This window comes from Miscanthus floridulus, chromosome 5 (genome assembly GCF_019320115.1).
Source record: "Miscanthus floridulus cultivar M001 chromosome 5, ASM1932011v1, whole genome shotgun sequence".
Lineage (NCBI taxonomy): Eukaryota > Viridiplantae > Streptophyta > Magnoliopsida > Poales > Poaceae > Miscanthus > Miscanthus floridulus.
This window is the reverse complement of record NC_089584.1, coordinates 133,166,328-133,193,787: the sequence shown is the minus strand read 5'-3', so window position 1 is coordinate 133,193,787 and position 27,460 is coordinate 133,166,328. Positions and strand designations below refer to the sequence as shown.

The 27,460-nt window shown below is 43.5% G+C and overlaps 1 protein-coding gene across 3 annotated transcripts; it reads left to right on the top strand.

Moving 5' to 3' along the window:
- The first annotated feature begins 1,149 nt into the window (after positions 1 to 1,149).
- On the top strand, positions 1,150 to 26,648 carry LOC136450839 (sister chromatid cohesion protein PDS5 homolog B-like). Of its 3 annotated transcripts, none has more exons than XM_066451475.1 (29): positions 1,150 to 1,393; positions 2,305 to 2,502; positions 3,050 to 3,231; positions 4,455 to 4,575; positions 4,751 to 4,963; positions 5,044 to 5,257; positions 5,338 to 5,480; positions 5,553 to 5,710; positions 5,785 to 5,934; positions 6,015 to 6,060; positions 6,135 to 6,326; positions 7,495 to 7,674; positions 8,220 to 8,371; positions 12,860 to 12,986; positions 13,774 to 13,920; positions 14,005 to 14,067; positions 14,283 to 14,407; positions 17,162 to 17,279; positions 17,615 to 17,749; positions 17,845 to 18,035; positions 18,155 to 18,305; positions 18,389 to 18,526; positions 18,613 to 18,690; positions 18,795 to 19,181; positions 19,291 to 19,319; positions 25,674 to 25,754; positions 25,832 to 25,911; positions 26,297 to 26,385; positions 26,455 to 26,648. In XM_066451475.1, exons 1-29 carry the CDS (start codon positions 1,301 to 1,303, stop codon positions 26,488 to 26,490), a joined length of 4,017 nt encoding a protein of 1,338 aa, XP_066307572.1. In that variant the 5' UTR covers positions 1,150 to 1,300; the 3' UTR covers positions 26,491 to 26,648. The 3 variants fall into 3 exon arrangements, with proteins under 3 accessions (XP_066307572.1, XP_066307571.1, XP_066307570.1); XM_066451474.1 differs by having other exon boundaries at positions 13,774 to 13,932; positions 25,835 to 25,911; XM_066451473.1 differs by having other exon boundaries at positions 13,774 to 13,932.
- The last annotated feature ends 812 nt before the right edge of the window (positions 26,649 to 27,460 follow it).

Sequence of the window (27,460 nt, the reverse complement as noted above, 5' to 3'; positions counted from 1 at the left end):
CGGCATATTAAACAAGGAAAACGAGGATCCTGCTATTGCTACTGATAACCGGCTACATAGAAACAATTCAAACCCAACCAAAAATGTTGACAATGGGAACATACCCACTAAATTGCTAGGTAAAGAAACTGTTATTATAGTTGTCATTTATAGTGTGTTGTTCATTGCTGGAGGTTTTGCAAAATAAATGATCAACAATATCAATATAATATGTAGGTCACTGGACATCTAGCTTTGTAGACAACGACAACATTATCGCCATGAATAATGTCACATCTTATTCCAGCCCAGGTATAATATCCAAATATTTAACGCTTCACTTGACACACACCAATACTTCAAAATCTCCTATGTCATGTCAAGGTTTTGTTAAGATATTAATATTAACTGTTCTAATTATTTATATTTATAATTGAGATATGCTTACCAAGCTTTTATATTAGGGATTCATTCAATATGTTCATCTGATTTAAGCAAAACCATACACAACCTTGAAGTTAAATCCCATGCTTCCCCGGTTGATAAATCGCAAATGCAAAGAGAGTCAAAACGCATATACTGTCGGACATGGTATAAAAATTTGACACCTGAACAGATGATTGCAAGACTCAAACGCCAGAGGTTACATAAGACAACTCCTAGACGGCGGGAGGCAAAGAGAGCCTATAAAAGAAGACAAAAGGAGTTACGGAAAACACTTTGCATCTGGATTCCATTGCTATGGAGAACCCATTCTATGCACCTGAGGTTGTACCATCTTTTTTTCTATGCTCATAGCTCGCTTTTATGATGTCTAAAAAAAATATAGAGAACACCTTTTCAAGTTTTTTATTCTCAGCTTCCATCTTTATATATTTTATAATTAATCTAACAACACTAACTATGTATCACGATATTTGTATTTCAATATTATTTTAAATCCTTCAAATTTCAAAAAATTCATAGCTTTTATTTCAAACTTCGACGTTGGATCCGATTACTAATCAAAGCACCAGCCTTGCAAGATGCGGGTTTGCAAAATCACATATGGCTTATGTTCCCGAGCCATGCACGTGCATTATTCTAGTAAATATAAATATAAATAAATTTGAAGCTAGTACTCCGAATCTTTTTTTGTACGTACGGGCTCGCCGTCCCCAACTGGCCGTCGCCCCGCTGGCCGACTCCGTGGCGTTACACGCTGCTCTTCTCCAATTCATGGCCTCCCGCCTCACCCTCCTTCCCCGCCCGTTCTCCCGCCGCTTAGCATTCTAGGGTTTTCGGATTTCCGAGTTCCAGTCCGCCGCGACCGCCGCCCGCGATGCCTGACTCGCCGGAGCTAATCGTGAGGGCGGTTGGGAAGCGCCTCGCGCAGCCGCGCTTAGGCAAGGACGCCCTTGTCAAGCTCCTCAAGGTGACTACTGTTCATTTCCACCCGCTTCTCCTCGTGGCCTATTTGCTCCTCGATCTAACCCAGCGCGCTTCCATTTCCCGTGAAACCGCGCTGCCTCTGAAGTTTCGAATTGGTAGGAGGCCTTGCTGTAGTGCGTTGCTAAGTTCGGTGGAATTTTCTACTCAAATTTGTAGTCACAGTTCAGGGAATAGATGCGGCCTACTGACAATTTTGGTGAATTTGAGTTCCATGTTGCAATACGTACTGATTTTCATCTGAAGCTGGAGTGGTGTAGTAGCACTGAAGGAGTCGTGTATACACTAGTGGAGGATGTCGTGTTTGGTCAATGTGACGCTTATGTTTATGTGATTCTGAGAGTTGGTTTCGGACTTGGGGAATGGTGTTTTCTTGGGTCTTACAAGGGACCTTCATCTATCTGGCACTTGGAGGCAGCTGAAAAGTGTGTGGAGTTTTGGACATTCAGTTGAACTGCTTGTCACTGCTTGCTGTTCCATGTTTACTTTCTTTCTGAACTGCTATAACTGAGGGAAGCTGCTAGTCCTGAAAATTTTTTATAGGTAAGGAATGAAAGGATATATGAGGCATGGTCAAACATATTTCTGTAAATTGACAGTGAGCCGTTAACATTTAAATGATTTCCTTGCATCCTGTTGCATTTTTTTCACGATAAACCTTCTCTTGGAGATTGATTGGATTTTCTCAGGGTTTATTGTCTTTTAGCTTTGTGCTAGTGTTGGTCGATGGTCCAGTTGTTGAAACAGTTCAGCCTAGCAGAGTTCTTCTGAAGCTAGACATGAACTTGTCCATTGTTAATACATACTCAAGTTGGATAGTCATAATGACAAAAAGGCTCAAATAATGGTGGATTCATATTCTTTACTTCCCTAACACATTTATGTTCTTATCTGCAGCAAGCTGAAAGTGCATTATCAGAGTTTAGTCAATCATCCTCTCTGCAGAATGCTCTTCATCCTCTGAGCAAATCTCTAGTCCAGACCACTTTACTCAACCATAAGGATAAGGATGTTAAACTTCTTGTTGCTGTTTGTTTTATCGAAGTTATGCGTGTCCTCGCACCAGATCCACCTTTTAGCGATGAAATACTTAAGGTATTTACCAATCATGCTACTTTTTTACTATGTATCTGGTGATGTAAAATGCTACTCCCTCCGTTCATTTCTAGTAGGAGCATTAGAATTTTGAATATTCTGACTTCATAAACTTGGAACAACAGTTTGTCAAATTATATGCATGCTTACAGTATAAAAGTTACGTAATAGATTCATATTTCAAATATCTTTTCATGTGACATTGTTTTTGTAGTGATTAATGATATATTTAAAGAGAAACTAGTTTTTTTTTCTCTCGAAAAACGCAGGAGAGCCGTGCTTCATTATATTAAGAAGAGTGGGCAGAAGCCCTTACAACACACACCAACACCACACCCCAAAAGAGAAACTAGTGGTCAGCGTATATATCTCCAAAGATCTTTTTTCAAATCATAATACGTCTACTAACAATGAACAGAAGTAGTACCTAATAGTTCCTTTTTTACAACAGAGCTTCTGAAATTTCATTTACTTTTAGAATAAGTAGTGAGAAAGAACAATTTCATTAAGGATTGCACTATAACACTTGGTTAACATTTTTTCACAGGAAATATTTAGGCTATTTATCAGCATATTTGCAGACCTTGCTGAAACTAGCAGTCCATATGTTACTAGAAGGATGAAAATATTGGAAAATGTTGCTGCACTTAGATGTTCTATGATCATGCTCAACATTGGCTGTGAGGACTTGATTCTTGATATGGTCAAAATTTTCTTCTCCACAGTGAAGTAAGAACAAATCTACTTCTTTGATTGTTATTCTCTTATACTTTGTTAAAACCATTGTTTAGATCTGATGCATTTGTCCACCATGTTATTTGCAATTATTTTTTGTTGTTATTAATACTATATATCAGCTTATTTTTTGTTTGTAGTACTACTTAGCTTTAATGCAGAAGTTAGGAACTCTCATGTCATTGAGATTTCCAATACTGGGTCTAAAAAATGTAAATGTCGGGCACTCGGGTTGAATTCTATTTACCACTGAAGCTAAGAGTGTCAAATAATTAGACTTCATCCACCTATAAAAAATTCACTTTGCAATTTGCACATATTACAGCAATTTCATACATTTTTTAAGAAAAAAGCGTATAGTTTGACCATCTCATGATGTTGGAACCAATAGGGATGTACCTATTTGGTGCAGTGGGTTCAGTGAACATGCCATGGCCACCATAAGAGTTGTGTATGCTAACCATTTATCTGTATTACTGAACAGTCATTTTCCTTCATTTATAGTCTTGCCATGACACTGTTCTTTCTTTTTTTGTTTGCGTGGGGGTGGGGTGGTAGAAATGGTATTGCTAGTCCTGCAAAATCAAAATTCCACTGATTAGGACTTTTGCTTTAGAACTCTGTGCGCAAAAGGTAGATTATGACTTAAAGCGCCGTTTCTGTAATTCTGTTACCATATCTGTATTTTTGGCGTTGGTTTTGATGACTATGTTATTTGTCTAGATGGTTATTACTTGGCATGTGGACATTTCACTGTTGCTCAAAACATAGTAAAAAACGTTCTTGTGATTTTTGGGAGATGTTTTGCCGAACAAATACATACCTGAAATATCACATAGTATAGTACGATGCCTCATGCTGATTTCATTTGTTGACCATGACCAGAGTTTGACACTTTGACCAATTTTTTGGCAACTCGCAAATTGCATTAGATTCAATGTTAACCAACACAATATATATATTGCAACTGTATAATTATGTGCGTACATCCATTATGTCAGATTTTGTCATGTATTCTTCCTTTGCCTCTCAGTTAATTGTATTTTTAAAGAAAGTCTTGCATTGTTGTTAGAATTATTTTGGTGTATTATGCTCTTACCGATTCTTTTTGTAAGTTATATTTCACAGTTTCATATTTGTCTGCCAGATAATTGCTTGACTCTGGAAGTTTAATATGAAGCCTTAGGTTAAATTCGTTTCTATGAACCTTTTTACAGGCATGATCTTCAGCGGAGTGTGTGCCAAGCTATGCTATCAATAATGACACAAATATTGAATGAGAAAGTTACTCAGCCTCTTGTGGATGTGATTTTACGCAATTTAGTAAAAGATGACAAGGTGCATTATTTATTTATTTATTTTAGTTATTATTGGTTGAAAGGATGTTTCTCTAAAGCATGTAGTTCTTGTGGTCTGGACAAATACACACACGTGGTCACCTGCATTACTCATTCTTCAGTCCAAGTAGATTATCAGCTAATGTTTAATTTCTTGTTCTTTTTTGCCTGTGCAGGGAGCATCCCACAAGCTAGCTTTTGACATCATTGAAAATTGTGCTGACAAATTGGAGCCTATCATTCGCAGTTTTTTGTCCTCGTGCATTTTTAACAAGGATATGCCGGTTACTGAACTTAGGAGATCATATCATAAAATTATTCTTGAAATATTCCAGTGTGCACCCCAGATCCTTTTCACTGTCATTCCAAACTTGACACATGAACTTCTTGTATGTTATCCTCCTTTCTTTGTTACACCATTGTACCTGCATAATACCATTCCTGAATTTTGTACTATCTACCTCTGTAGAGTGACCAAGTTGATATAAGGCTGGAGGCAGTTCACCTGATTGGGAGGCTTCTTGCCTTCTCTAATCTTCATTTTGGTAAAGAAAACAAGGTGGTTTTTATAGAATTCCTAAGGAGATTCTCTGACAAATCTGCAGAAGTTAGAATTGCTGCAATTGATGCAGCCAAAGCGTGCTACATGGATGTATCTGGGGATGAAGCACACCATATACTTTGTAAGGCTGCTTTTAGTTGTTATTTTATCTAGATTACTGTGTTAGCACCCTTTTAATGTTAACATTCATTTCTTTGGCAGCATCACTTGAAGGGAGGTTACTAGATTTTGATGAGAAAGTGAGGATCCGAGCTGTTCACACAGTCTGTGATTTAGCCAAATCAAATCTTAGCTCTTCTGCTAAACTGATATTACATGCAGCTGAGAGGCTACGTGACAAAAAGGTGAGTATAAACTGTTGATGTTTCTCAGTGCAGTTATTTCTCTACAATGCTTCACCCAAACATGCTTTTCAGGCATCCGTTAGAAAAAATGTAATGCACAAGTTGCTGGAGCTGTATCGGGATTACTGTGAGAAATGCTCAAAAGGAATTGCCACAGTCAACACTCATTATGAACAAATCCCAGCTAAACTTATAGTTCTTTGTTTCAATAATGATATTGAATCCTTCAGGTTTGTCCTTTTTTCTCCCTTTGTACATAGGATCTTGCCCACAGTTCTGAGTTCTAGCTTCTTTATTATGGCAGGCCACAGAATATGGAGCTTATATTTGCTGAAGAACTCTTTCCATCACATCTTTCTCCAAAAGAGAGGGCGACCCATTGGATTGTGTTCTTTTCTTATTTCAAACCAGAACATATTAAGGCTTTGAACACCATCTTTTCTCAGAAGAGAAGGTAGATATCTACCACACATAGTATTTAAGTGCTATAACTGTACGCACCACCGCTTGATGCTGAAGAAAGTTTACTTTTAGGTTACAAGTGGAGATGCAAGCATATTTATCACTTCGAGCAAGGAAGGTTTGTAAATTCATTAATCTATTGGCAACAACAGTTGACCTTATTTCTCAAATTGAAGCCTGCCTGTGCTGTAGGAGGAACCATCAGATGAAATACAGAAGAAAATCTGTGCGACATTCAGAAAGATGGCAACATCCTTTCCAGATACTTCTAAAGCTGAAGAGTGCTTTGGAAATTTGCACCAGATGAAAGATAATAACATATTTAAGGATTTGGATGAACTAATCAATGAGGGAACCACTTTTGCAAAAGGCCGCTTGACCAGAGTAATACTCTTTTAGCCCTTTCAGTCTATAAGACTGCACACTTTTTGATTTCTCCTTGGTTTTGTTACCTTTATCCTCAGAGATCCAAACATTATGAACTGGGAGATGTTATAGTTCATAGCCATTAGGTTTCACTGTACACATGTTTGATTTATTTTTTTTTGGCATTTGTTCTCCCTAATCATGGTTGCAGAACCCTACTAATTCATCAATCAATCCTCCTGATAACTCCTTTCAACACCTATGTATCACGAGATGTGTCAACATGGGACATGCATTAAGGAAATGAAATGTGCTTTTATGTCATCTTTCATATGTGCCTATTATTACCATTAGAATTTCCTGTCAATCTGTCTTTTCTATTTTCTATTTTTGAGGTATGCATCGATTCATCATGATTGAAACACTTAGCAAATATTGGCAAGTCTACTGCAGTTTTGGTAGCGGTCCATGTCCTGTTATACTTTTCCTTTTGCATATAAATATTCAATCTAACTAAAGAAAAAATGTTTAGTGAAAAGAAATCAAAATTCTTTCAAAATCTAATGATTAGAAGAGTGGCGTATAATAGGATCCGCACAAAAGAGTTGTATAGCTTAGTAACATCATACTGACATGCATCGTTAACCACTGAGATTGTAGACGAAGGTACTAGTATAGTGGATTGATGCATTTCAGTTAAAAGACCCGACATGGCAAAGCTTGCAGTAAAAATCGTACTTGGCGTAGTTATTGTGCTTATATCATTTTTTCTGTATCAGTATGAAGAATATACAGAGCCCATGGAAGGAAGATCAATGACTCATATAAACTACGTACTTAGTGGAAATGTCCCGAAGAAACCCAATGAGAGACTAAAATCCTGTTATAGAGGAAAAAGTAGCTATCATTCCTTTTCCGACGAGTGAGGAAAACGTAATGTGATCTTTCCATGTTCAGTTTACTACAAGTGGCTAATTGTAAATTCTATTGAGACGCAAAACAATCAACAAATTTGATCTGTTCATTGGATTTAAAAGGGCACATCTTAAGTCCCATCCATGCCCTAGTTCCTTCTATTCATTTTCTTTTGCCTGCATAAGTGCTCTTCTTAAAAAAAGTCCTAACAAACGCTAAAGCTTCAGATCTGTGGTCTTTGTCTCTGACTGTGTATTTGCAATATATGCAGGAGACATTTCTCAAGAGAATTGGACAGAAACACCCAATTTACAATTTTTCCAGAGTGCTGTCTATAAAATGTTTGCATTCAATATTTAATCAGGAGATGATCTGTGCCATCTTCGAGTCTCTTTTGTCCTGCAGAGATGAATTAACCGATTACGTGCAGTCTGCTTGTGATCTATTACTGGTAAGCATAGCTACAATAATAATATAGAAAATATAAGTTGGGGCAGATCCTGTTTCAACATTTGGCCCTCCTTGTACCAGACATGCTCGCATTTTAATAATGTATCCCTTATATTTGCATCAATAGTTGTGAGTCACCGAAATCCCCTAATAATGGTAAAATGTTTCACAACTAAATGCTACATGAAATGTAGTCAATAGTGTGGATGAACTACTAAAGAAAATAAATGATTTTGACAGGCAGACATGATTCTTATTCGTAACTGCTTGCAACAGCTGGTACAATGTCTGCACAAGATCAGAGATAGATTTCTTTGTTATCTTTTGTTACTTGAGATAGCTTGCTTTGAGGATAAATTAGGAGATTTGTTAGTTGGTTTGTTAAACTTGGATGTTTGGCACACATCCATATAATGAGCATTCGGCAGATGATTTAGGCAAGCAAGGAACAAACCCTAATTCATTGTCTTGAGTTTGTACCCATGCCTTTATTTCTTATGCAAGAAGCATCTTGCATGCTTCTCACTCAATGGTGTATTCATGTAGGTAATTGCAATGGTGTTTCCATCATTATTCCGAGGCTCAGAGGAGTACTTGCTTAAGTTGTTCTCAGAAGAATCAGTCCTGATAAATGTGAAGACTCTCCAGATGTTGGCACATTTGGCAAAATCTACACACTATTTTTCTACTAATTTTAGGTAAACATATTTTTATGTAAAGCTAGATTGTCTTGACCCTTTTGGTTCTTGATTATTACTCTGAACATGAACTATTGTAAGAAGTGCAGACCTTATCTCTTAGTAGGCCCCTTGGGTGTTATGAAAAGGCTACAGACAGATGGATTAGCAGAGAGACCCCGGATAGCCGTCCTTCCTCGGGGACTATCTTAGGATTTCTTCTTGTTTGCCTCTAACTGATACATGATGGTCCCTTTTATAGAGACAACTTACTTGACCCCTATGTAATATCCTAACTGAATCAACCTATCTTATTCCTTTCCTAACAAACCAAATCAATCTAATCTAATCAGTTCTGGCACTGTTCATGCCACGTGGGCCCCCTGGGCTGGCTCCACCTGCCATAACATTGGGCAATATGACAATATATATAAAGTGGAGTGAAAGGGAGATATAGTAACCTATGTGAGAGACTATCAGACTACGACACTGTTAAAGGTTTGATGTGTGTATCAATGCTGCATCTCACATATGGGTTATCAAGGCTCAGTTCCGATATTCTCGTGGGCTGCAATATGTTAACTTAAACTTTGGAAATCATCTTAAGCTTTGTACATAGATCAAAACTCAAGAGTATATGTACTGTATCTGTTATTTTCAAGTAAAAGTGTTAGGCAGTTAGACCATGTTGTATATTGGCCCTTTGGCCCACGAGTACTGTGCTGCTCCGGCTGTTGAGCCTAGTGTTTGGTGTTAGGCAAGGATATCTGGTGCTGGTCTTGTTTCTATAAACCTAACCATAGACATCTTTGCCTATATATACATGAACATTGCTCCCTCATAATCAATCTACTAATCCTTTGTGCCATATTCTTGCTTACAGAAGGAGATCCACTTTACTCCACTAGAGTATTGTGAGAGCCCACTTAACACATTATGTATTTTTCTGCTGTATCTGAAATTTTCAATCCCTTGTTTCATAATATCAGTGCATTTAACCCCTGGTGACTGGTGATGGTTACACTATCTCTATTCTGCAGGGTTGGACATGGTTTAAGTGGTTTGGTCCACGTCATTCAGCCAGCTAGCCAACAATAAGGCTAAACCACCTAGTATTGTCCACCCTGATAAAACTATTCAATCACACTGATATTAAGAAATGAGGTGTCAGATACAACAACAACAACAATATAGCCTTTCAGTCCCAAGCAAGTTGGGGTAGGCTAGAGTTGAAACCCACCAAGAGCCCCAAGTCACGGTTCAGGCACTTCAATAGCTGCTTTCCAAGCACTCCTATTCAAACATAGATCTCTAGGTATATCCCAAGCTTTCAAATATCTTTTTATTGCCTCTCCCCATGTCAATTTCGGTCTTCCTCTACCTCTCCTCATATTATTAGCTTGGCTTAGGACTCCACAATGCACTGGTGCCTCTGGAGGTCTCTTTGGACATGGCCAAACCACCTCAACCGATGTTGGACAAGCTTTTCTTCAATTGGTGCTACCCTAGGCGATCACGTATATCATCGTTCCGAACTCGGTCCATTCTTGTGTGACCACAAATCCATCGCAACATACAGCATTTCTGCAACACTCAGTTGTTGAACATGTCGAATCTTTGTAGGCCAACATTCTGCTCCATACAACATAGCCGGTCTAATCGCCGTTCTATAAAACTTGCCTTTTAGCTTTTGTGGTACCCTCTTGTCACAGAGAATGCCAGAAGCTTGTCGCCACTTGATCCACCTCTGCTTTGATTCTATGGCTAACGTCCGCATCAATATCTCCATCCCTCTGTAGCATCGATCCCAGATACCGAAAGGTATCCTTCTTAGGCACTACTTGACCTTCCAAACTCACATCTCCTCCTCCTGTGCAGCTCCGCCAAAGTCGCATCTCATGTATTCGGTTTTAGTTCTGCTTCAATCTAAAACCTTTAGACTCAAGGGTCTGCCGCCATAACTCTAGTTTCCTATTACTCCTGCCTGGCTTTCGTCCACTAACACTACATCATCAAGCGAAGCAACATACACCAAGGGATATCCTCTTGTATGTTCCTGGTAACCTCATCCATTACCAAGGCAAAGAGATACGGGCTTAAGGCTGACCCTTGATGAAGTCCAATTTTAATCGGAAAAGTAATCTGTGTTACCATCGTTTGTTCGAACACTAGTCACAACATTGTTGTACATGTCCTTGATGAGGGTCACAGTACTTTGATAGGAACTTTATGTTTGTCCAAAGCCCACCACATAATATTTCTTGGTATCTTGTCATAAGCCTTCTCCAAGTCAATGAAAACCATGTGGAGGTCCTTCTTCTGCTCTCTAAACCGCTCCATAACTTGTCTTATTAAGAAGATTGCTTCTGTGGTTGACCTTCCGGGCATGAAACCAAATTGGTTTGTTGATATCTGCGTCGTTCCTCGCAGGCGCTGCTCGAATAACTCTCTCCCATAACTTCATAGTGTGGCTCATCAACTTAATTCCCCGATAATTAGTATAACTTTGGATATCTCCCTTGTTCTTGTAGATTGGTACCAATATGCTTCTTCTCCGCTCCTCAGGCATCTTGTTCGATCGAAAGATATTGTTGAACATCTTGGTTAGCCATACTATAGCTATATCCCCGAGACATCTCCACACCTTGATTGGGATACCATCAGGGCCCATCGCTTTGCCCCCTTTCATCCTTTTCAAGGCTTCTCTGACCTCCGATTCTTGAATTCTCCGCACAAAGCGCCTGTTAGTTTCATCAAACGAGTCGTCCAGCTGAACGGTGGTGTTCTCGTTCTCACCATTGAAACAATTTATCAAAATACTCTTGCCATCTATGTCTGATCTCATCCTCCTTCACCAAGAGCTGCTCCCTCTCGTCCTTTATGCACTTGACTTGGTTGAAGTCCCTTGTCTTCCTATCGCGAGCCCTAGCTATCCTATAAATGTCCTTCTCTCCTTCCTTCGTACTCAAACGTTGGTAAAGGTCCTCATAGGCCCGCTCCCTTTGCCTCACTCACCGCTCGTTTTGCAATCTTCTTTGCCACCTTATACTTCTCTATGTTGTCTGCACACCTGTCATGATACAAGCGCTTATAGCACTCCTTTTTCCTTAATAGCCTTTTGCACATCTTCATTCCACCACCAAGTGTCTTTCGAGTCGCATCCGCTCCCTTTGGTCACTCCAAGCACCTCTGAAGCAACCTTCCGAACGCATGTTGCCATCTTCTCCCACATGCTGTTTGCATCGCCTTCATCCTTCCAAGGGCCCTCTTCAATGACCTTTTCCTTAAAGACCTTTGATGCCTCCCCTTCTAATTTCCACCACTTCGTTCTAGCAACCCTAGCTTGTTTGTTCCCACGAGCTTGCACCAGAAAGCGGAAGTCAGCCACCACCAGCTTGTGTTGAGCGACCACACATTCTCCAGGTATCACCTTACAGTCCACGCATGTTCGTTTATCCCTCCTTGTAAGGACAAAGTCGATTTGACTAGAGTACTGGCCGCTACTAAAGGTCACTAAATGGGACTGTCTCTTACGAAAGAAAGTGTTAGCTATCATCAGATCAAAAGCTTATGGCGAAGTCTAAGACTTCCTCTCCCTCCTGGTTCCTACTATCCATATCCGAAACCCCCATGAACCGCCTCGAAACCTGCACTTGATGTACCTACATGGCCATTAAGATCACCTCCTATAAAGAGCTTCTCGCTACTAGGGACAGCTCTAACCAAGCGATCTAAGTCTTCCCAGAAAAAGCCGCTTAGCACTCTCATCATGGCCTACTTGGAGGGCATACGCACTAATTACGTTTAAGACCATATCACTAATGACAAGTTTAACTAAGATGATCCTATCCCCTTGCCTTCTCACCTCCACCACACCATCCTTGAGGCTCTTATCAATCAAAACTCCTACTCCATTTTTATTTGAAGTTGTCCCTGTGTACCAGAGCTTGAAGCCGGTATTGTCCACCTCCTTCGCCTTCTGCCCCTTCCATTTAGTCTCTTGGACGCATAAGATATTTACACGCCTCCTAACCGCTGTGTCCACTAACTCTCTTAACTTACCCGTAAGGGACCCTACATTCCAGCTACCTAAACGGATCCTAGTTGGCTCGACTAGCTTCCTTACCCTTCGCACCCGCCGAGGTAGGTGTGAAGACCCTTGCTCATTTTGCACCACACCCTGGGCCCGATGTGTCGCGCCACTATGGATGCGACGACCCGATCCTTGCTCACTTGACACCGTGCCCAGATCGCGACACGGCGCGTCACGGGGGTGACGACCCGGCCCTTGCTCATTTAACACCATACCCGGGTTCCGACATGGCGCGTCGCTAAGAGGGTTACGCCCCAACGGGATTCTTTTGGGTTGTCAGATAGACAACAAAATGTGAAAAATCTTTTAGGGCTCACAATACTTTGTTGTTATCATTTTTTACCATAGTACATCTGTTTGTAAGAGGGATGTTCTTTACATTTTGTATGTAAAGAAGCTGTTTATTCTGTTGCCAGCAATGTTGTCTACCCATTATTGGAGCAAAAGTGCATTGAAGGTACTCGTGCTGAATCAAAATATGCTATCACTGCAATTGCTTCACTGCACTCCTCAGATGATAAGAAATTTGCTAGATTATTTGAGGTAGGTGGTATTTCAGTTGCTTTAATGGTGTGTTATTATATTTCTAATTTTCTGATGTCTGCACACTGCACTGTTCAATCAACAATTGTATCAAGTTTGCAAATGCCTTGTAAAAATGAAAACAATGACATTTTGTAAGGATGCTGTGTTTCATGAATGATGGTTACTTTGTTCCAGCTGCTGTGTTTTCATCCAAGCTGAATAGCTTCTTGAAAGGAAAAAGAAATTTCTATCATTGCACAATTTTCCAGATGACATTGATTATATTTTTCTGTTCTAGCTCACCCAACTTTGCTTATCTTATTCATACCCACTTTTAGCTGCATTCCCACCCACTGCAAGGTTTACATTGCTGTTTGCTTATATATGTTGTTTGATTACAATTGGCATGCTTTACCTGATCCCTCTTTGCAATCATACGATATTGGCATTTGCATGCAAATGTTTTTATGATTTCTCTTGGCATGGCTGAGAGCATGATAAAGATTAAAAGGTGATCTAGTAGGTTAGGGTCCACAGGCCATGCTGCTATGTTTAATTTTTTGTGATGTGATTAAGTATCTACATACTAAGCACATATTATATTCATTATGGTTTATTGTCCCATATTAAAATGTTTAATAGTTTAATACTGTTTCTGTCTGACGTCTATAATGCTATGCTACTGCTACTCACAAAAAAATGCGAGTAGTTTTAAAATAGGTCCTTGTTTTTAACTTTTTTTTTTACTTGACATCATATAACCCTTTCTTTGCATATAATTTATGTCATCTATTCTTCCCTGCAGAAAGTTATTACTGGGCTCAATGATGATCACAATGTTCCAACACTATTACAGTCCTTGGGCTCAATATTGGAGAATTCCCCTTCTGTCTATGAGTTGTACGAGAGGGAGATCATCACTTTGTTTCAAGATATTTTGTCGCCAGCTGAAGTAGGTATTTTGGTATAGAAATATGTAGCCTAGTGTTAAACAAACTTATATATGGTGTTTATTTGAATGCTTTGGTCTCTGCAGTTCATTTCAACATCTGGACAGTCATCCCTTGATGGCCCATGCTGTGCCTCTTGCAAGCGGAAGGTAGGCTCACTGCTTGAGAAAACAAAGCATTCAGTTCATGGTAGATTTAGTGTGGATGAAATTCAATTCAGGATTTCTACATGTTGCATCCACTGTGGAAACAACTTCTACTTTTATTGGCATGTGGGCATGGGGTGGGATAAACACATTACAACGCTGCTATTAGTGATGCATCTATGTTTTTGGTCTATGACTTTTTTTGTGATCTATTGTAGATTTATTGTCTCAAAGCACTTGTCAGAAGTTGTTTACCCAGAAGTACTGCACGTGCTCGAATTAACAATATTCTGGGGAAGCTGTTGAAATATGAGAAGGGTCTCTTCGATGACATTGCTCTATGGTCTGTCTTGTTCTGCTACCTCTCATTTTGCTTACTACTACGTCCATTCCAAATTATAGATCACTTTAGCCTTGTCATAAATCAATCTTCTCTAACTTTGACCAGGTTTATATAAACATCTACAACATCAAATTAGTTTGATTAAATTCTCCAAGAAATATGTCTTGATAGTGCATTTATTTGAACTTGCAGATGTCAACATATTTTTAAAAACTTGATCAAAGTTTGAGAAGTTTGACTTAGGAGTTGGGCTCTTTTTTTCTTCAGAAAAGGTTTATTCCAAATTTTTTGTTTCTGTTTACTGACAGTCTCTGCTTTTTGGGCAACTGGTGAAGCACTGATGCTAATCTGTTTATTAGAATAAAGACTCTTAGGTGCATTGGTTGCTTGATTGATTAGCTTTTCTGTGATATTTGTTGAAGTTATTTTTTCTAGTTTGAAAAATCAAACCCTAATGCATCATGCCGCTTACAAGTCAGCCACTATGTGCTTTCACTAGGTTTGATCCATTTTATACAGGTACTAATGTTTTAGAGTAACTGTGATTGGAACTCGTCCAGTATCTTAGGAATGTCAGTCTATTTCAATTAGATGCTTCTTGGTTAGTTCAATGACTGGAAGTAGTAATTCATTGAGCTTTCTTGTACAGAGATAAGGAACATAACATATTTTTTTTCATCTGCACTTTTTTTGGAAAATTGAAGGGCGGGCCTGGTGCAAGCGGTAGAGTCTTACCGCCTGTGACCGGAAGGTCTCGGGTTCGAGTCGCGGTCTCCTCGCATTGCACAGGTGAGGGTAAGGCTTGCCACTAACACCCTTCCCCAGACCCCGCACAGAGCGGGAGCTCTCTGCACTGGGTACGCCCTTTTTTGCACTTTTTTTGGAAAATAAATGAAACTTTCCCAAAATTATAAGACCTCTGACTCTGAGACTGCTAGTCTTTCCATTCTCTTCATCAATTCTCCACATGTAATAATGCATTGTTCGTTAATAACACGACCTTGCTATATGCTTACATCCCGCTTTCCGCAGCCATCTCACATTCACTAGGAATCTCAAAGTTACTGCTACCAATATGCTTATTGCTTGTTGGCATATCCAATATCCACACAAGTTTTAGCTTATAATCGAACTTTACTACTTTGTGATGAAGCTGCCTTGTCCAATACCTAGCCTGAGCCTAGAATTAAAGCTCACAAACTTCAGGAAAGAGAAAACTATACCTCTTCCGTCGCTATGGATTACCGGATCTCTCCCCTTTCTCAGAAGATAAGTGTTCTGTGATTGGTGGATGAGAGTTAATAATTTGGTTTTTGGTGAAATTAAGCGTGGCCTCAATTCGTTGATAGTCCTCACTGCTTGGAAGCTGTGGAATCACCGTAATGATTGTGTTTTCAATGGGGACAGCCCTAGCATCCAGCTCATTCTGAGGCAAACTCTTGAAGAGGCACACCTATGGGTTCTTGCAGGTGCTAGAAGTCTTGCCGAGATCGCTAATAGTTAATAAAATGGTTTTTGTTGGGTTGGGTCCTGGTTTGATGTAAAGGGTGTGTTTGTTTCTGGCACGAGCTGGAATATGCACAAAGAATTGTAGATTGATTATGGAGGATGTGAAGGTACACATATATAGGCAAGGATGAACTAGGGTTTATAGAAATAGAACCAACCAACTGTGATCCTTGCCTGTAATATATCAATCATATCTACCCTAGCTGTATGGGGCCCAGGGCCCAAATAGGAGGCACCAGGCCCAAAGGGCCTGCCACACCCTTTTCATGTAAACTGGAGTAGGCACAAAGGATAGTAGATTGGTTATGGAGGATGTGAGAACATATATAGGCAAGGATGACCTAGGGTTTATAGAAATAGAACAAATCAATAGTGATCCTTGCCTATAATAGATCAATCATATCTATCCTATGTGACAAAAGGGTACCACAGAAGCTAAAAGGCAAGTTTTATAGGACGGCGATTAGACCTGCTATGTTGTATGGTGCAGAATGTTGGCCTACAAAAAGACGACATGTTCAACAGCTAAGTGTCGCGGAAATGCGTATGTTGCGTTGGATTTGCGGTCATACAAGAAGGGATCGAGTTCGGAACGATGATATACGTGATAGATTACGGATAGCGCCAATTGAAGAAAAGCTTGTCCAACACCGGTTGAGATGGTTTGGACATGTGCAACGGAGACCTCCAGAGGCACCGGTGCGTAGTGGAATCCTAAGCCAGGATAGTAACGTGAAGAGAGGCAGAGGAAGACCGAAGTTGACTTGGGTAGAGACAATAAAAGGAGACTTGAAAGGATAGAATATACCCAAAGACTTAGCCTTAGATAGGAGTGCTTGGAAGACAGCTATTCACGTGCCTGAACCTTGATTGTTTCTGATGGGTTTCAACTCTAGCCTACCCCAACTTGTTTGGGACTTAAATGCTTTGTTGTTGTTGTTGTTGTATATCTATCCTAGCCATAGGGGGGGTGCAGGGCCCAGATAGGAGGCCCCAGCCAGCAGCCCAAAGGGCCTGCCGCACCCTTTTTTGTAACAGTATGTAAGAGTGTGTTTATGTGTGTTGTAATTTATTTATTTTATCCCCTTAATGCAATGATACGCAGCTCTCCTGCGCATTCTATAAAAAAAATACATTTATACAAAGTTAAATCCTATTGTAGTACAAATTCCATTTATGATCCTGTCCATTGAAGTTCACTATACAAATAATGAGATACTGATTCTATTCTCATTCTGTATTCAGTGAAAATGATCATCCATATCTGAAACTGGCCGCTGGAAAATCTGTTCTGCAATTAGCTACAAGATGGGATTCACATATTTCACCAGAATTATTTCGTAACACACTTCTCATAGCAAGGGTACTGTCAATATTTTACACTGCTAATTGTCATCTTGCTTCAGATTTCATACAGAGGCCGCATTTCTGTCCGTTAACCTTCCAAAATTATTTACTTTGATTTTTAGGTCATTGATTTTGAAGTGCAATATTTTCTGTAGATGCATATGATTGTGTGCTTGCTTCAGCTTGCTTTGCACGCTTTGTTTGACTACTACAATTATTATTGTTAAGAGACCATTATATTATTATATAGACTGAATCATAGTTCCATATTCAAACCTATTGTTGGAGGTTCTCTGCATTTTAGTATTTATTACCTCTGCTTTTGTAATGTATATTTTGTTCGGCTTCCAGGATCCTTCATATAATGTTCGCAAGTCATTTATTTGCAAACTTTATGGCCTCTTGAAGAAACGTGCAATCCCGTTTAGATATGCATGTGCTTTTGCACTAACATCAACAGATTGCTTCAGAGATATCCGCACTGAAGTAAATGTCCTCTTTTCCTTTTGATTTTGGTTAGTTTTCATATATATGCCCTTCAACCTGCATGTGCTCAAGGCATTTCCCTGTACTGTTCCTAGTCGGCAAGTTACTTAAGTGAGGTGCTGAAGGAGCAAAGAAGGTTTTTTGTTCATCAGAACAGAGCAAACAAAGAGTCCATCGTGGACAACCCAGCATATGCTGTGGTTTTTTTGATTCATACTCTAGCATATGATGGGACACTCCCTTCCAATTACTATGTAGACGAGAGTAGCTTTCCTGAACTTTGCAGGTATTTTCTTATTTTAGAGTGCTGGATCCTGCGAACTCCTTTTGGCACTTAAAAGGTACCTGCTAGAAAATTTTGATCCTCACAGTAATTTTCCCATGTGTTTCTTTTTTTGTTGACAGCCCACTTTGTGTGATGTTGAGAGAACTAGTTGAAATAGATAGTTCTAGCAGAACTGAGCATGGTCCCACAGCCAGTTTTGTATCAGTTCTGTCAGGGATTCTCCGTGGTATTCAGAAGGCTGAGGATCCGACTGATTCTGATATAACTCCTGTATGTCTTTTGGCCACTGTTAGATATGTTATATTTGTTTACCATTTTGTCATCAAACTCTGACGTTCTAAGCCCTGTCACAGACACTGCATGTTCTCTCAAAAATCGGCTTGCTTATTGTAAAAGAACTTGATAAGCATTGCAAGATGTATGATTCTCCACGCCATATTCTCTTGCCCTCATCTTACTATAGATTGTCTGGGAGTGAGAGAAAATCAGATGTAAGTCAATCTTATTTGAAACCATAAAATAGTCTATCTTTGCATTATAGCTAACCTTTTGTGTTGCTCCGATATTCTAAATGCAGGAATGTTGCCAAGAAAATTTTATTAGTGATAAGCTTGTAAAGAGAATTCTTAAAGCTCATGAACCTTATAACCATAATGTATATCCTTTCTGCGATGCCTCCTTTTCTCCTTTCAAATGTGTAACTGTACACCATCTAGCATCTAACTTGGTGATGGTCTAAAATCAATTGATGTATTTCAGGACAATACTAAATGCTCTGTTGTTTCTGAGAGGGTATCAAATGAATCTGCTCCTGAAAGGAAAGCTTGCTCCTCATTAAACAAATCAGTGGGACAGAAGGTAGGTGGTGGTGATAAAGGCAAAAGGAACAAACGTTTGGCATCTGGGAAAGCTGTGTCCAAGAAAAAGGATCAGAATACTAATAATAGCTTGGATAAAGAAAATGTGTCATCTTGTGGTTCCGCTGGCACAAAGGTGTCATCTCCAGGCTCCTTGGGTTTAGCTAAGGAAGCTGATTCTGGAAATTGTGTCTCCCTCTTGGATAACCGGAACCATCCTATGAGTAGGTGCTCTACTGGGGAGACTAGGACCTCAAAGGCAAATCACAACAACTGTAGGCAAACTGCGGTATGCACATATTTGCTAACTTGTGGCCAATTATAAATTTGCTTGTTAGATAGTGAACTACGTATAGTTTCCTACATGAACATCTGTATATCTTTTATTATTTTTGCAGGACGCCTCCCATTTTAATCTCAGAGAATGGTAAGCAGAACAACAGTTTGTCAGATCCCCCCCCCCTTTTTTTTAAGGATTTCTGTCCCTGCCTCTTCTTTGTTTGTTCGCGTCGTCATATCATGTTTTACTCCAGTTGAATTAGTATGGCTCCATAGTGTAAATATACCACGAATGATTCTGGACCTAACTGTATGGGACCACCTTCCCCCATTGTCTGCTGTGCCTTCATGTGGTATCTTCCCCCATGATATCATTGGGAAAACCATGCAATGCCATTTTATAACTAGAATTATGTGCTGATCTATGTCTGTAGGTATAATTGGTTGGTCTTATTCATTCCATGTTAACTGTTACACATAATAAGATTATTTCCCCCACCTGCCAACGCCCTTGATGGGATCATACATTTTAGTAGAATGTGTACCCGTAGAACATTCTTTTTAAAAAAAGAGTGTTGATAAATAAAGGGTGGCCACATTAAATTTGTGTTACTAGATTCATCATGAAATGCTATTTCAATGGCCAAAAAACTTTGATGTGCAACAGCTATAGTAGTTCCTTATTAAAAATAAAGGGAAATCTCTATAGCGAAAAGGTTGTGGACAATCAGCATGAAATTTGACTTATATAGACCTGATTCTGGCAGATCAAATTAATGGAACCTGATTCTTTTTTTTTCTCAAATATTCTGACAGATCATATTTAGTTAGACCTGATTCATACAGATCAAATTTGATTGCCATTTAGTTATAGTTCAGATAAACTCAGACTAAATTGCACAAACTTTATCTTTATATCCTGCCTTGGCAGCGGCGGAGGTATATGTACTGCTGTGGGTGCGGCTGCACCCACACAAAAATAAAAAATAAAAAAAACTTTGGCAAGAATCAAATTTTCACCATATTTGCACCCCTCATATGTTATGGTGGGCCAGGTCTACCAGCGTCGTAAGCGCAGCCATGGCTGAGCAGCGGCAACAGCACGTGCACGGCGCGCGGCCTTTCCATGGTGACCGCGCCCAGTGTGGGGCGCCGTTCCTAGAGTCTAGGATCTCAGATTCAGTTCAGTTAGTGATTTGAAGTTTGTTAGTCAGTTGGTCAGTTTGTTAGCATGTGGCTATAAAGCCTAAACACTTGGTTAATGAGAAGTTTAGCCGGAGATTGATTAATCTCTCCTGCTCCTCTGTTCTCGTGTGCTCTCGCTTCCTCTGCTGCGGGCGTCGCAGCCTCGCCGCCGCCGTGAGATCAAGCCACGCCCGCCTACCACCCACGACTACTTCCTCAGGGGCAGTTGCAGCGAACCCAACAATCTGGTATCGATGTTAGGCCCCCTCCGCCAGCGGCCCTCTGGCGGCGTCCCTTCCGTATGGGTTGCCGGGCTATGGCGGCATTCCGGTGGCGCCTTCGACCGGCTCCGGCGTCGTGCATACCGAGGCGTCGAGCCAATAGCCGGTCCCTTCCGCCCCGGTGCCCATCACCCAAATCGCCTTCCCACACTCCCCATCTCCACTTCCCAACTTCAATGCGCCACCGGTTCCGCCGGCGCCATACGAGGGCCATGCGGACGCCCTTGGCGTTCCCCGCTTCCAGAAGTTGTCCTTTCCGACGTTCGATGGCAAGGACAATCCACTGGCCTGGCTCAACAAGTGCGAGCATTTCTTCCGGGCGCAGCGCACACCCGAGGCGGACAAAGTCTAGCTTGCGTCGTTCCATATGAACGGCGTGGCACAACACTGGTATTACATGCTCGAGCGCGACGCCAGCAACGTCAGCACCATCTCGTGGCCACTCTTCAAAGCTCTGTGCCACCAGCGCTTCGGGTCGGCGCTCGGCACCAACCACCTCTCCGACCTGGCGCGTCTTCCTTTCCGCGGGACCGTGGCCGAGTACCAGGAGGCCTTCTAGGCCCGAATGGCGCATGACGGGCCGCTGTCGCTGGCGCAGCAGGTGCAACTCTTCACGGGCGGGCTGCCGGACCCCATCCGCACTGACGTTGAGCTCCAAGGCCTGATGGATCACTAGCGGGCCATGGGGCTGGCCCGTGCCTACGAACGCCGTGCCGCGGCACTACCCGATGCGACTCCAGGACGGCCCCCGCGGTCCCCCACTGCGTCCATAGCCGTTGGTCCTCCCCGCCGCGACATCGCCACCGACGCAGCAGCTGACACTCGCGGCGAATGCCCCGGCGCCGCCGCGCCCGTTCCGCCGTCTGTCTCCAACCGAGATGGCCGATCGCCGGCGCCAGGGCCTGTGCTACAACTGCGATGAGCAGTATGTGCGTGGGCACAAGTGCCAACGCTTGTTCTACCTGGAGGTCACTGACTTCGATGACATCGAGCCTCCGCTACCCGAGAAGGAGCAGCCCCACGATCAGGTCCCAGATGAACTGTCGCCGCTCATCTCGCTACACGAGATCGCTGGCATCCGGACCGAAGACACCATGCAGGTCCGCGTCTCCATCGGCAACTATGAGCTCACGGCCCTCCTCGACTCAGGCTCGGCCCACAATTTCATCAGCTCGGCGGCTGCCCGTCGCGTTGGTCTACACTTCCACGACAGCCAGGGCGCCCACGTGGTGGTCGCCAACAGTGATCGCGTCGCGTGTCGTGGCCTGGCCTGCGACATCGCCATCCGCATCGGCAAAGAACACTTCATCGTCGACTGCTACGCCATCCCGCTCGACTGCTATGACGTGGTCCTCGGCGTCAAGTACCTACGCACCCTAGGCCCGATCTTATGGGACTTCGACGACCTCTGCATGGCCTTCTGGCACCACGGCAAGCGCGTCCTGTGGAAGGGAATCTGCTCCACGTGCACAGACATCCCCCCACTGGCTGCCTGCACGCTGTCCGCAGCACGGAGCCCGCCCTCCTCGATCGGCTCCTGGAGTCGTTCATCGACGTTTTCGAGCCTCCAGCCGGGCTCCCGCCGCCTCGCGATTGCGATCATCGGATCCACCTGCTGCCGAACACCGCGCCGGTGGCGGTCCGGTCGTACCGCTACCCCCAACTCCAGAAGGACGAGCTAGAGGCTCAATGTGCGGCGATGTTGGAGCAGGGGATCATCCGGCTGAGCACCTCACCCTTTTCCGCACCGGTGCTCCTCGTCAAGAAGTAGGACGCCACATGGCGCTTCTGTGTGGACTACAGGGCGCTCCATGATCAAACGGTGAAAGATAAGTTTCCAATTCCAGTGGTCGAAGAGCCCATTTATGAACTGCACGGCGCGCGCTTCTTCACCAAGCTCGACTTGCGCGCCGGCTACCACCAAGTGCGCGTCCACCCCGACGACGTCGCGAAGACGGCTTTTCGAACACATCACGGGCACTTGGAGTTCCTCGTGATGCCGTTCGGCCTCACCAACGCACCGGCCACATTCCAAAACTTGATGAACGCGGTGCTCCGGCCGTTCCTCCGTAAGTGCGTCTTAGTGTTCTTTGACGACATTCTAATTTACAGCGCGTCCTGGTCCGAGCACCTCCAACACCTGCGCGCCGTCCTCTCCGTCTTACGCGACAACCAGCTACGGGTCAAGAGATCCAAGTGCGCCTTCGGCACTTTTTTCGTGGCCTACCTGGGACATGTCATCTCGGCGTCCGGGGTGGCCATGGACGGCGATAAAGTGGCGGCCGTGGCATCTTGGCCGCAACCCACCTCGGCTCAAGTGCTGCGCGGCTTCCTCGGCCTCGTCGGGTATTACCGGCGCTTCATCAAGGACTTCGGCACATTGGCCGCCCCCCTCACGCAGCTGCTCCACAAAGAGGGTTTCCTTTGGACCGAGGCGGCCACCGAGGCGTTCTTGGCGCTCAAGGAGGCGCTGTCCACCACGCCCGTGCTCCACCTTCCGGACTTCACCAAGCCCTTCATGGTGGACTGCGACACCTTCGGCACCGGCTTCAGCGCTGTTCTCCACCAAGGCGCCGGACCCCTGGCGTTCTACAGTAAGCCCTTCGCTGCTCGGCACATGAAGGTCGCGGCTTATGAGCGTGAGCTCGTCGGGCTCGTTCAGGCCGTGCACCATTGGCGGCCATACCTTTGGGGCCACCGCTTCGTCGTCAGGACTGACCACTACGCGCTCAAGTACATGCTCGATCAGTGCCTCTCCACCGTTCCCCAACATCAATGGATTAGCAAGTTGTTTGGGTTCGACTTCTCGGTGGAGTACCGGCCCGGGTGCCTGAACACCGTGGCGGACGCACTGTCACGCCGCACTCTCCGGACCGACGTTCAGCCTCTATGACGACCTCCGGGCTGAGCTGCAGACGAACGACAACCTGCGCCACCTCTGCGACACCATCACCGAGGCCCGCGACGCGCCCTGGCATGTCGAGGGGGGTCTCATCCTCCGAGGCGCGCGCATCTACGTCTCGGCCACCTCTAGCGTTCTGCCGATCGTGCTCCATCTCGCGCACATGGCCGGGCATGAAGGCGTCCAGAAGACGCTGCAGCGCCTGCACCTCGACTTCGTGGTGGACCATGACCGCGTGGTTGTGCGCGACTTCGTGCGTGCTTGTACCACCTGCCAGCGGAACAAGACGGAGGCACTCCATCCGGCAGGTCTTCTTCAACCTCTCGACGTTCCCTCGCAGGTTTGGTCTGACATTTCATTGGACTTCGTTGAAGGGCTCCCCAAGGAGCATGGCAGGAGCGTCATCCTCACGGTGGTCGACCGCTTTTCGAAGTACGCTCACTTCATAGCGCTTGGCCACCCCTACACAGCGTCCTTCGTCGCTCGCGCCTTCTTCACCGACATCGTTGGGCTCCACGGGTTCTCGGCGTCCATCGTCAGCGATCGGGACCCCGTCTTCACCCGCCACGTTTGGCGCGACTTGTTCAAGATGGCGGGCGTCCAGCTCCGCATGAGTACCGCCTTCCATCCCTAGACCGACGGGCAATCGGAGGCGGTCAACAAAACGATTGCTATGTATTTGCGATGCCGGGCTTGGCTGGACTGGCTCCCATGGGCCGAATACTGCTACAACACCGCTTTCCACTCCGCCTTGCGCACCACACCGTTCCAGGTGGTTTATGGTCGTCCGCCGCCGGCACTGCTGCCTTACGTGCCATCCTCGGCGCGCACGGCGACGGTAGATACTCTTCTGTAGGACCGCGACTCCTTCCTCGCCGACGTCCGTGACCGACTCCTCTAGGTCCAAGCCTACGCCAAGCGCCACTACGATGCACACCATCGCGCCTTGGAGTTCAGCGTCGGTGACTGGGTGTGGCTTCGCCTCCTCCACCGGCCCGCCCAGTCCATGGTCCCCGGGGGGCGGGGTAAGCTGAGCCCGCGCTACGCCGGGCCGTTCCAGGTGCTGAACCATGTCGGCGACGTCGCTTATCGTCTTCGCATGCCGGACGGAGCCCGCATCCATTATGTCTTCCACGTCGGCGTCCTCAAGCCCTTCCACGACACTCCATCAGCATCACCGCCTCTTCCACCGCTGCAGCTTGGTCGTCTCCTCGAGGCTCCAGAACGCGTGCTGCGCTCCCAGCTGCGACGTGGCGTCTGGCATGTCCTCATCCAGTGGGCGGGACTGCCTGAAGCTAAAGCCACCTGGGAGCCTGTTGACACGTTCCGCACGGCGTACCCGGACTTCCAGCTCGAGGACGAGTTGTTTGTCGACGGCGGGAGTGATGTTATGGTGGGCCAGGTCTACCAGCGTTGTAAGCGCAGCCGTGGCTGAGCAGCGGCAACAGCACGCGCGGGGCGCGCGGCCTTTCCATGGTGACCGCGCCCATTGTAGGGCGCCGTTCCTAGAGTCTAGGATCTCAGATTCAGTTCAGTTAGTGATTTGAAGTTTGTTAGTCAGTTGGTCAGTTTGTTAGCATGTGGCTATAAAGCCTAAACACTTGGTTAATGAGAAGTTTAGCTGGAGATTGATTAATCTCTCCCGCTCCTCTGTTCTCGTGTGCTCTCGCTTCCTCTGCTTCGACGCCGGCCGCCAGGACGGCGTCGCAGCCTCACCGCCGCCGTGAGATCAAGCCACGCCCGCCTACCACCCACGACTACTTCCCCAGGGGCAGTAACAGCGAACCCAACATCATATGTCACAAATCCTTGCATCCACAAAGCAAGCGCACCCCCCCCCCCCCCCCCCTCTGATTTGCTCTAGCTCCACCCCTATCCCTTGGCCTGGATTTCTGGTTAGTTCTTGGACAGTTCTAGTATGTGTATGCCTGCCAATCCAACCACTGTTCTGTTTCAATCAAATGAAAGAACTAGAAATCTATTATACAATCATGATGGCATTGCAAGAATAACAAAGGGGTTGAAAATGAACTTGTCCAGCTTATTTGATAAAAAGTTGTTATGTGCTTTGCTGCAAGTTTATCTGACAAGTTTTCTTCGTTTTGATGATACTTGAACCTTGAAATATTAATAGTTCCTTCAAGAAAGATCATAGCAAGGGTTTATCTGAAGCCCAGAAGCATGAAAAGTCGCTTCCTGGATCTTTGATTATATGGTGAGAATGTTGCCCCTTTTTTCATGGTGAAGCTTTGCTGACTTTCCATCCATGACTATTTATATATCGACTTAAAGCAGTGATATTGAAGATGTTGAAGATGTTGGTGATTGCGATGACAACTTTGTGAAAGCACCGTTATCAAAGAACATAACAGGTAATCACCCAATAATTGAAGCTGTCGTATTGTCAATGCATAAACACCAATGATTCTGATCTTGAAATCCTTTCAAAGACGCCTTACCAACAAAATCATGTAAAAGTCACTCATAAGTATTCAGTTGCATGCACCGACCAATTTGACCCAAAAGCTTAAGCTCATGGGGAGAGGTGGGTAATTCACTTATATTCCAACAATAAGTCAAAGCTAAAAATAATAGTGGTTCTGACCAGCAGTCTTGAATACTAATTAAATTTTGTGTCCAATTCTACATGGCACTTCTATTCTGATGATTGAATGTTGCTGGTTAAAAGTTGTGCTCCTAATTTTACATATCATGTTTGTATTTATTGCATTAATCCAGTTTTGTACATTTCTGTAGCTAACCTTAAGAAAAAGGGTAAGAGAGCATTAGAGGTGGCGAATTTGCAGAACAGCTCTGATTTAACTGATGTTGTCACAAAGGATAACGTAAGTCGTGCAAACAATGCATGATTTCATTTGTATCATAGAATTATATCTAATTTTGCTTTTGCACAGGTTCGACGGATTAGAGCAAGGAAGGTGCCAGTGTAAAGAGCTACTCACATATGATCTTAGTATTTATCTGATTTTCGTCCCATGTAAATAAATACTTAGTTCTGGAATCATTTATACTTGCATATCCACTTGCGAGTATTGTCATGATTGTAGGAATCTTGGTCCCGGTCGACCATGTAACATTGTAATTTAAATAGGGATGGGCATGAGTCTCTTATGACGTCTTCTCTAATGTTTAGTACCCGTCGTTGTAGGACTTTTTAACTTTTCTAAATACATTAATTTTACTTTAATTTTACGTATCTAGACATAGCGAAGAGCAAAAGCTATATATAAGTTATAGTAAATTACTACAATTTAGATTGGAGTAACATGGTACCCACCCTTTCAGTGCTGGTCCATCATTGTCGATTTCATATAACCGGCGATGATGGTGCCTGCCTGTCCATCACCGTTGTTTTTTTTTTTTTTCTAAAACTAGCAGTGATAGGATCAACCGGCAGTGATATTCAGACTATGAATTGGCAGTGATATTAGGTCATCATTGTCAGTTTTTTGCTAAAACCGGTTTGTGGCTTACCGACAGTGATATGTTGTACGAAAAACTTTATAATTTTCTCATATGATGTCCGATGAAGATGAACTTTATACCAAAGTTGTAGTACTCGACGAGATCTACAATTTTGGCCCTGTTTGCTTTGCTGAAAAGCCATAGCTGAAAATATTGGTCGCTGATTTGTTGAGACAAACATGTTCGTTGAAATAGTACGGCCTTCGTTCGCTGAAATAGTATGGCTCATAAGACAAGCGAACAGGGGCCTTTATAGTTTAAACTTCTTTGATTTGAGATCGTTTGGATGTCTAAATATACATCATAAGATTTTATAGAGTTAGGGGATGTTTAGGACTGCTTCACAAACTCTACCGTGGAGCAGCTTCATAAAAAACTGGAGTTTGTGGAGGAGCTTAAAAAACTGGAGTTTATGGAACACCACTTTAACTTCAC